General features: G+C 31.3%; 1 protein-coding gene and 1 pseudogene across 1 annotated transcript; both read right to left on the reverse strand.

Moving 5' to 3' along the window:
- Window positions 1–3,437: 3,437 nt before the first annotated feature.
- On the reverse strand, window positions 3,438–6,012 carry LOC100264687 (probable mannitol dehydrogenase). The gene is made up of 5 exons (XM_002271338.5): window positions 5,866–6,012; window positions 5,641–5,754; window positions 4,556–5,069; window positions 4,315–4,471; window positions 3,438–3,809 (listed from the first exon to the last, which is right to left on the reverse strand). The coding sequence occupies exons 1-5, from the start codon at window positions 5,991–5,993 to the stop codon at window positions 3,607–3,609; spliced, it is 1,116 nt and encodes a 371-aa protein (XP_002271374.3). The 5' UTR covers window positions 5,994–6,012; the 3' UTR covers window positions 3,438–3,606.
- A 632-nt stretch (window positions 6,013–6,644) lies between these two features.
- Window positions 6,645–10,043, reverse strand: LOC100854441 (8-hydroxygeraniol dehydrogenase-like; annotated as a pseudogene).
- Between the last annotated feature and the right edge of the window lie 375 nt (window positions 10,044–10,418).

The raw sequence follows: 10,418 nt of genomic DNA on the forward strand, positions 1-10,418 counted from the left end.
TTAATACAAAATATGACTAAACCCTTAATTTTAGGAACTCTTTTATTACATTACTTTATTCTTTTCAAGTAAATGATGAAGGTGTCAAAACTATAATATTAGGAAACACCATATTTTTCCCTTTTGTATATCCATTAACTAAAAAAGAAATACATCAAGTTATTTGCACCCATGACATATAATAGTTTATGCACACACCAAATTAATTATGTCTAATAAACTCCAAGCATAAAAACAAAAATATTTACTGTCTAAATTTGTCTAATTTATTGCAGAAATTTAAACATAAAAACACAGATATTTGAATCTGAAAATATTGTTTATTGAAAATATACCTTGATTTCATATCAAATTTTAAATAAATTACAGAACTATGAAGTCTTTTAAGTAAATCTTGCTTATTAGGAATACAATATCTTATTTTATGTTCAAAATGCTGCTGAAATAGAAAGAGGTGCACCTAAATTAGTCATTAATTATAATTATGGGTCAATCTAGATAAAAGATTTCAAGAATCTTTTGTACAATTGTATATTTGTACAATTATCTCTTTGTATTTATCCGGTAATAATAATAATAATAATAATAATGAAAAGTACGTCAAGAAGGAATTGTGAAGATGAAAAAAAAAAAACTAAAGTCAAAAGTCATGAATAGTGATGAATAGTGGGTTTTGTCTCTCACTTTAGCTTTGAAGACAACGTGGAGCAAGGAAAAAGAAAGAGAACAAATATTCTCTTCCAAAGCCATCTAACATGAGAAAATTTTCTTACCTTCTTCTGCAGACTTCATTCACCAAGGCTCTAGCTGTCTCTATATGTGACGGATTTCAAAATTTTTTTAAGAATAAAGACTCAAGGTGGACTCAAGTCCGACTTCATCATTTATAAATAGAGAAGCCAACTTCCTCACAAGGCAGAACTTGCGAAAACTTGTGAGAACTTGCGAGAGTGAGAAAAAACTGAGAGCTCAAGAACTCAAGAGTGTTCCAAAAAATGGTCTCTCTTATTTTTGTAATTTCCTCTTTCAAAAATCTAGTCTTTTGTATTCATCACTTTGAGTTATCCCTCTTATCAACAAGCTTGTATTCAACAAATAGAAAATTCTCCACATAATAAAAAATTATTAAATCAACAAAACTCAATATAGAAAAATAAATTAATTTATTATTCAATAAATTAATTTTCAATAAATTTTTCAGCATGAAGAGATATAATTTTTTAAGTATTAATCAATTTAAAAAGAAATAATAATCATTTATATATTAAAATATTTTATTTAGTAATTACAAATGATAAACAACTAAAGTAATTTGAAAAAATAATAAAATATATTTTTTAAAAATAATTTAATGCACTTAAAATTAGAAATGATTAACAATTTTTTATTAAAATTTTTTTTGATGAAATATTTTGTTATATAATTTTTTTTAATCTATTTTCAATTTTTAATGTTATAGGTTTCAAGAAAATCAATCAAATAAAAAAGAATAAATAAAAATTAAGAAATCATTTTTTCAAAAATTATATATCTAAATAAAAACCTTGAAAGTCAAATACACAATATCATAAATATAAACACCAAGTCAATCCTTAATTATCAAATATTTTTAATATTAAAGAATCAAAGTCACCTATTAGCATCATTATAAGAAAACCAATAATATCATTCATGCAAATACTAAAAAAATCAACAAATATCCCAACAATTAATAAAACATCAACCATGATAAAAAACAAATCAATTATTATCATGAATGCAAAAAAAACCAATAACCTTATTCATATGAACCATCAACAAAGAAATAAAAATAAAAAATCAATATCTAAATATTAAACATAATTTATATTTTTATAAATATTATTGTTGATAAATATCTCAATAATTATAATTTTTTTATATATTAAATTTAGTAAATAAAATTAATTTTTATATATATATATATATAATAATTATATTATTAAAAAATATATCATTAATTAAAAAATTTATAGGGAATAGAAAATTGGATTTTTTTTGGGAGAAAATGGTCTCTTGAAGAGACAATTTCTCCCAAACAATTTTTTTTTAAGGAAATCCTCTCTTCAAGAGACAATTTTAGAAAATTGTATATTTAAAATACAAATTTTTTTTTATATAAATCATTTTTCAAAAAGACGATTTTAAAAGGAAATAACGTTCTCTCTCGTACTCGATAAAAACTACAATAAATTTAAAATTATTTTTTTAAATTACGGTACTCTTATAAAAAAATCCCATTACTCTTCATCATATTTTTGTCACATTTTTTGTTTTTCACTATCTACTTTAATATAACCTGCACCCTCCAATAAACTGTCATGGAACTTTTTCTTTTTGAGCACAATAATCAGCTAAATAAAAAAAAGAATAAATTGTAAAAGAAATAAAAAAGGGGTACAACTTGACTGGACTGAGTGACTTAACTTGAATCCATAAAAATGATTTTTAATACTTATATTGAATTTAAATTAAATTATTTCAATTTAAACTTAATTTATGTTGAATACGTAAAGACAACATTCAAACAATTTAAAACTAACTTGAATCTCATTTAATATTTTTATAATATTTATAATATATATTATCCTAAATAAAATTTATTTTCTTTTAATTATTTTTTGGAAAAAAACCAAATTATAATTATATCATATACCTTTCTTTAGAAAATATATAAATTTATTTGTATTTTTTTGTTATAACTTTGAAATTTTGTCTTATTTACTATTTAAATTTTGGTATAATTATTAATTTTTTTTTTAAATAATAGGGATGAATTTTGAATCATACAACCTGATCAACTGAATTAATCTAAGTCTAACATGATGAATCCCAATTTAGAAAAATGAGATTTAGATTTGGATTAAGTACTTTGAATTAGATTTGGAGTTGGGTTGGAATTATTCTAATTGTTTCTTAATTCAAGTTTGATTTTATCTCTCTCTATATATTCAAATAATTCCATTTTATATGTTTTTAAATTTTTTTTATAATAAATTAAATAAGAGAATTTGAGCTTGGCTTTGTTATTTTTATTTTACAATAAAATAATATTTTTGGAATCAAAAGAAATTATTATCTTAATAAGGTTATTAATTTATAGATAAATAAATATTTATTAATTTATAAAAAGTATGGGAAATGTTAATTTTACAAATTTGGAATGTTTTCATCCTTTTTAATCAATTAATCCTTTAAGATAAGATTGGAATCTATATTTTCAATTTTATGACTAAGTTTATTTGAAGATCTTTATGTATGTGTTTTCTTTTATGATAAATGCTATCTTCTTAGGCTTGTACACGAGGGAACTTTGCCATGCGTAGTATGCTGTTGATATCCACTTGAGCGTGCATCAAGGCTCTCAATCACTCTTTCTTACTTTTTATTTTTAACTAAACGTTTAAATTAAGATCAAATTTGAAAAAACTAGTTTTATTACTGTAGAAATTTATTGACTATAAATTTTTATTGAGCTACAAAAAGAAAGTAATCGAATTACAAAAATGGAAACGACTCAATTTCAAACCTTGGGTGTCCAAAACTCAACTTTCCAGCTACTGAAACGATTGAGCTAACTAGTTAATCCTAGGCAGCTTTCAACGTATTGCCAATGTCAATCACGAACCGATACCTAACATCGGCTTTCTCCAATCGCTCCATTGCAGTGTTTACATAGTCTATTGGGACAACCTCGACATCTGCAGTTACGTTGTGTTTTCCTGCAAAATCAATCATTTCCTGTGTCTCTTTCAACCCTCCACTGAGACTACTAGCAACTAGCTTCCGCCCTGTCATTCACATTCCTCGTTAGTTTTACTTCATTTTCTTAACCTAATGATTGGTGGTTGGAAAGTATTTAAAAAAAAAAAAGAAAAACTAAAAAATATGATTTTTTTTAAAATATATTTGGATGTAATGAAAAAGATGAGAAAAAAAAATATTAAGGAAAGGAGTGAAAATATTTCTCAAAAAATTATTCACTCTTTTTTTGAGATAAAAACTAGGAAAGTTTAAGAAAATTGTTTTTTTTTTATAATTTAATTTTCTCTCTAGTTTTTTTTTCTCTGTAGTCTTTTCCACGACCTTTCATAAGCAAAGGTAGCCTTACGGTTATGATTTTTTCTCCTATGTTTGGTTGGTTCATAGGAAAACATCGGATGGAAACAATTTTTTTTTTTAAATGGATCATTCATATAGCAAGGCTAAGTGATATCAGCCTAAAAATTTTGGATTATTTATATTCCCACTCCTGATCATAGAACAAGTTAGGAGTTTGGGGGTTAATGTGCTTACCTGACATCAAAGCATAGACTGGTAGCTCAATGGGCCTATCGATCGGTGCAGCAACCAGAATGAGTTTCCCGTGAGATTTCAACAGCCCAATCAATGGAAGAAGAGGGTGAGCAGCAAAGACTGTGTCGATGATTCCATCCATTGTGCCCATGGCAGCCTACAGAGAATGAAATACGTAACATCAACGAATACACTACACCATTATAGAATCAACAGACACAGCATACTCAAAGTTGGTTACCCGCATCTGATCCGGGTCGCGGCTGACTACAAAGGAATCAGCACCAAGGCGTTCCAAGGCTTCTTCCTTCTTGCCAGGGGAAGTACTGATCACTGTTACCTTAACTCCAAAAGCCTTAGCAAACTTCACCGCTACATGTCCCAGTCCCCCTAGGCCAACAACTCCTATGTGCATCCCAGGTTTGGTAAGTTCAAAATATTTCAAGGGACTGTACACTGTGATCCCAGCACATAAGAGAGGAGCACCGCCATCAAGAGGAAGGTTGTCAGGAAAATGAATCACATAGCGCTCCTCAGCAACCATGACATCTGAGTATCCTCCTTGTGTGGCGGTTCCATCGTAGTAAGTGTCACCGTAAGTATATATCTTTTTGGGGCAGTAATTCTCGAGATCATTAGCACAATCATCACAAGAGTGGCAAGCTCCAACGAAGCATCCTACCCCAACTTTATCTCCTACTTTTAACTTTTCCACTTTGCTCCCTACCTCTGTCGCTATGCCCACAACTTCATGCCTGCATTACCCAATTGGAATGGCTGATTAATTAGGTTGTATATGGATTTTTTAAAGGCTACGTGGGCATTGGGATTTCACTCAAATCCAAATCTGCATTTTGAAAGGTCTTATCAAAGAATTTGGGGACTCAAAGGTCATGTAAACGTGGAAACACAAGATTCATTGTTTTAGGCTGAAAGAGGAATATGAAACACAAGATTCATACTTTGGATCTGAAAGTAAACTCCAGTACAGCAAAGCAAATCAAGAGACTTGAAGCAGACACAAACCAAATTCAAAGAATACGTACAGCACATATTTTTGACATGGTTTTTTCTTCTTTTTCGTTTTTTTTTTCTCTCCTCATTTTAAAGAAGAATATCAAGTAAGACATTATCATCTCTTTTCCTCACCAAAAAATTCACAAACTACTTTTTATCAGTCAGTTTACATGAAATATAGATTAACAATCCCATATATATATATATATATATATTTTGGTATTGTTTATACAGATCAGAGAAAAAAAAAATAATAATAAATAAATAAATAAACAGTAGAGAGAAATGGGTGTGGACTGTGGAGCATACCCGGGAACTATAGGGTATCTGGACTTGCCCCATTCATTCTTGATCATGTGTAGGTCTGAGTGACATATTCCACAGTACAACACTTTGAATCTTACGTCTTTTTCTCCTGTTGCCCTGTAAAACATCAGTTTTTACACAAGCCCCACCATGAATGGAAAGTGCTAGATAATATCTTCTATACAAGAATACTCCTAGAAAAGAAAACAAGGTAGAAGATGGAAAAACCTTCTCGAGAATTTGAAGGGAGAGAGGACACCAGATGTGTCAGTGGCTGCCCATCCAAAAGCCTGGTTTGGGTGCCCTTGCTCTGCTGATTTTGCCATTTCTTTCTTCTCTGGATGAGAAATATGCATACAGCTAGCTATAGAGAGCAGTAGAAAAAAGGGACTGGTTTTGTATGATGGGGGTGGTGAAGCAATTTATATATGGTAGTCAGGTCTGATGCAGTCGATGAGTCAAAGAGACACAGGGAAAGAGATAAAGATAAGAAAAATCAATGGGGAATGAACGTTAAAGTTGCTTGGCTGTCGGGCCATTTATGGAAAGAAGTCTGTGAACGGAAAATGGTTAACATTTTGCCCAACTTTCAGTACAGATGGTGAAAAGCCAAGCTTTATCCTGTGTATGTTACAAACTTACAACTTCCATTTTCAACCACCTGAATCAATGGTGTCTACAACCACCTCTGCCCCATGCGCCTCATTGTGATTCTGTCACATGTTTTTTCCTTTAAAAGAGTGAATGCTATATGAATATATCTATTTTTTCCCATATAGAATGGAAAAATATCAATATCTATTGATGATAGATTTTGGTACCCTTTAATGCTTAGGAGAAAGGAAGATTTTTTACCATCTTGTTAGATAATAATAGGTATAATATATTATTGAGTACACATATATTTGTATCATTAATTTATTCAATTTCACTAATTTTGCAATTGTCCACATTACAATATATAAATTAATTAGTTTCATAATGGATGCCTAGCCATTTGTTGGAATCTAAGCATCGGATACACCTACCATGATTTTATAGTTTATATATTATTATCATTATCATTATTATTATTATTATTATTATTATTAATTGGTTGTAATAATAATAATTATTGGAGAGTTTGTTGATATATGTAAGAAAATGTCTCATATAATGGATGTAAATTTGGTTCACGGTACATTAAACATTATATACAGGCACCTTTCGAATCACTATAAGTCACTTACGTGGTGTTTATTTTTTACTTGAATAAAAAAAGTCAAAATATTTAGCTTTTATTATTCAGCTAAAACTAACATGTTGATATCAACCAACATAATTAAAATGAACTTGTTATCAATAAGTTTAATTTAGTTATGTTGATTGATATCAATATATCACTTTTAGCTAAATAGAAAAAATAAAATATTTTGACTTTTTTTATTCAACAAAAAAACAAATACCACTTTAAATATTTTTCTCATCACCCTAGGTCATTTAAGCACACCTAAGTCTATTTAGGTTCACTTAGACTCATTTAAGCATGTTCATTTAGGCATATGTGACCTATTTAGGTTCACCTAAACCCATTTAGACACATCCAAGCCCACTTAGGTTCACTTAAACTCATTTAGATTCCACTTAGATTCACTCAAATCCATTATGTAGTTAATTTAATATTTATGTTTTTACTTTTTACATTAATGTATTAATATTGAAGTTTCTGTATGGACAATAGTAAATGATATGGATAGATAAGAGTAAAAAATACATCAAAATCTTATATGTAATTTAAGTTTTTATTAAAGAAATAAAGTTATGATAGAATTATTATAAAAAAAATTTAAGTAATTTTTCTAATAATTATCCCCAACTAATAACTTTTCTTTCCATCCTATGTTAACAATGACACAACATTTCATTAGAACCAATTGCATGCTAGGGTAAATATATTATTCACTTTGTCATTATTATTTCAAACTTTTATTTTTGTAATTCCCTCTTTTATTTATTTAGTTTTAGTTTTAGTTTTCTTTCAAAATCAACTAAAATGGTACAAAAACAAGTTTGTGATGATAGTGTGCTAATAGTCTTAAGGCTTGGTAGCAGCCAGGTGTTTTCAATGTCAATGGCAAATCTGTATTTGACGTCACCCTTTGCAAGACGCTCCATTGCAGTGTTCACGTAATTCATGGAAATAACCTCAATTTCTGGCCTTATGTTGTGTTTTGCTGCAAAATGAATCATCTCTTGTGTCTCTTTCAATCCTCCAGCGGCACTACCAGCCACAGTCTTCCTTCCTGCATTGTCATTTCTTATTAAAATAATCCAAATTAAAGCAAAAAAAGTTAATTAATTTGTTTTCTTAGTAGAAATGCAACAATATTTATTTACCCATAAGCAAAGGAAAGATTGGAAGCTCGGGTGGTTGATCAGGTATCCCCAACATAACAAGCTTTCCATGAGACTTCAAAAGGTTGATCAATGGAAGAAGATGATGAATTGCAGAGACCGTGTCGATGATACCATCCATCGTGCCCATTGCAGCCTACATAGTCCCGTATACAATATAAATTATATCGAAGTAATTACGAGATTATAAAGCTTGATAATTGGGAAGCATGTGAACACCAGGGTACATATTCTAACTGCTAGATTACCTGCATTTGGTCTACATCACGGCTAACTAGAAATGTGTCAGCACCAAGAGTGGCAAGCCCCAACGAGGCACCCCACACCTACTTTATCTCCAACTTTGAAGTTGTTCACCTTGCTTCCGACTTCTGTCACAACTCCTACAGTCTCGTGCCTGCAGAAGGAGGATGGAATGATATATATACATATTGCAATGCTATAACTTTTGAACATAGTGTCTCTTCTTAGAGTCAACTATTAATATGAGTTAGGTCTTGGTTCTTTCTCTAATTAATGTCTAAAATAATAAAACAAGCAGCAAACTACCACGTACATAAAAGTTCATTTGACATGTAAGGTGTTAGAAGAATGTGACAAAAGTGGTGAGAATGATCAACATTACTCATTTGTAAAATAAAAACCCATCGTTGGACACCCCTTTTATTTGAAGGAGAGCTCAAATTCACTTCTCGGGGTTGCACACGGGTGATAGGTGGAACCGTGGAAAGGCATAGAAAACAAAAAACTGTTGAAAAAGTAACTCATTCCTTGGAGCAAGCAAAAGAAAAGGACAATTAAAATTGTCCTTAAGCGTGATTAGATATTAAAAAAAGAAAAAACAAATAACCATTTCATACCGGGCGTAAGAGGGTGAGTGGTGAAGCGCCATTCGTTCTTGATTTGGTGAAGATCAGAGTGACATACACCACAGTACAACACTTAAATCTCACGTCCTCCTCCCCTGTTGACCTATAACATAATTCCAACCACAAAAAAGATCAGATCATCAGTGTCATCGCTGCCTTATTATCAATCCAAGGAAAAAAAAAAAAAAACCAAAAATTAAGGAAATTTATCACCTTCTGGAGAAGTTGAAGGGAGAGAGGTGCCCAGAGTAGTCTCTAGCTGCCCACCCAAAGGCCTTCACTGGATGTTCGTCTTCAGGGGATGTGGCCAAGACACACAGAGAATTGAGCTCAAGTGAATGCCTTTCTCAATCATACAATTGTTTGCTATTGAAAATAGTGCAGTTTCTAAATTACTTCTCTGATAAATTCGCGGGCACCCCTGTAATTTCTTTTATTTAAACTTGAACATTGTGTTAAAATAATTATGAACTCTCATATATTAATAATTGTTTATGATTAAGCCATCTATATATTACATTTATTATCATGGGTCATCTTGTGTGTAGAGCCCAAGTCACATGTGTCTTACATGATGGGCTTAAGACACATGTGGCCCAACAGCCCAATGGGTATGATTCTTAAGGCATAAGAGGAAACTGAAGTGTGGTGTCTTTTTTGTTTTTCTTTTCTGAAAAATACAAAACGTTCCCTCTCTTGCCTCCCATCACAAGAGAGAAAATAGAAAGGTGGTTTCTTCCTTTATTGCCTTAAAAGCACCACATTTCCTTAAAATCAACAATGGATTTGGTTTTGTCTACGTTCTCTAAAATAATCGGCATATTTTCTTTTTGATTTAACATAAGATTTCTGGTGTTGGGATGATAAAATATTTGGTAATCTTTAAAACTGTTTTGGCAACACATTGATCCTATGAGTTTTGAAGAATACAAAAACCTTGAGAATTGCGTCCTAGCTAAGTGAAAAAAATACAAGACAAAAGCCATAAAAAGGGTAAAGAAAATTGAAGTATAGGTGATAATCAACTAAGAACTAGAAATCTATGATAGAAGAGATAGCAGACCTTTTGGAGAATAGGAATGGAGAGGAGACAACGGATGTGTTTATGGTTTCCAATCCAAGGGCCTCCTGAGATTTTTCCATTTTCTTTGGCTACTTTGTTGGGATAGAAAAGGAGTGTAGTTGAGGATGAAGATATACAGATCAAGATACGGTGATGGGTGTCGGGTTTGAAGCAACATGTTTGGTAGTACTTGGGGTTGGCATGGGATAAGGGTCTCCAATGGGCCGGGCCGGGCGGCCCAGCCCTGAGGAGTAAGGCCCATGGCCCAGCCCGGGGCGGGCCACTGAGCTCGTTGACTGTCAATGGGCCGGGTCGGGCCGGACCCTTGGTATATCTAAGGCTCGTGGCCCAGCCTGTGGGCCCTCAAGCTGGGCGGGCTTGGGTAAAAATTAAAATAGTTTTCAATAACCCCTTCCCTTATGGATCCATAAGGGAGCTAGCCACCAATTGAGCTA

Source organism: Vitis vinifera, chromosome 7, assembly GCF_030704535.1.
Source record: "Vitis vinifera cultivar Pinot Noir 40024 chromosome 7, ASM3070453v1".
NCBI classification, from domain to species: domain Eukaryota; kingdom Viridiplantae; phylum Streptophyta; class Magnoliopsida; order Vitales; family Vitaceae; genus Vitis; species Vitis vinifera.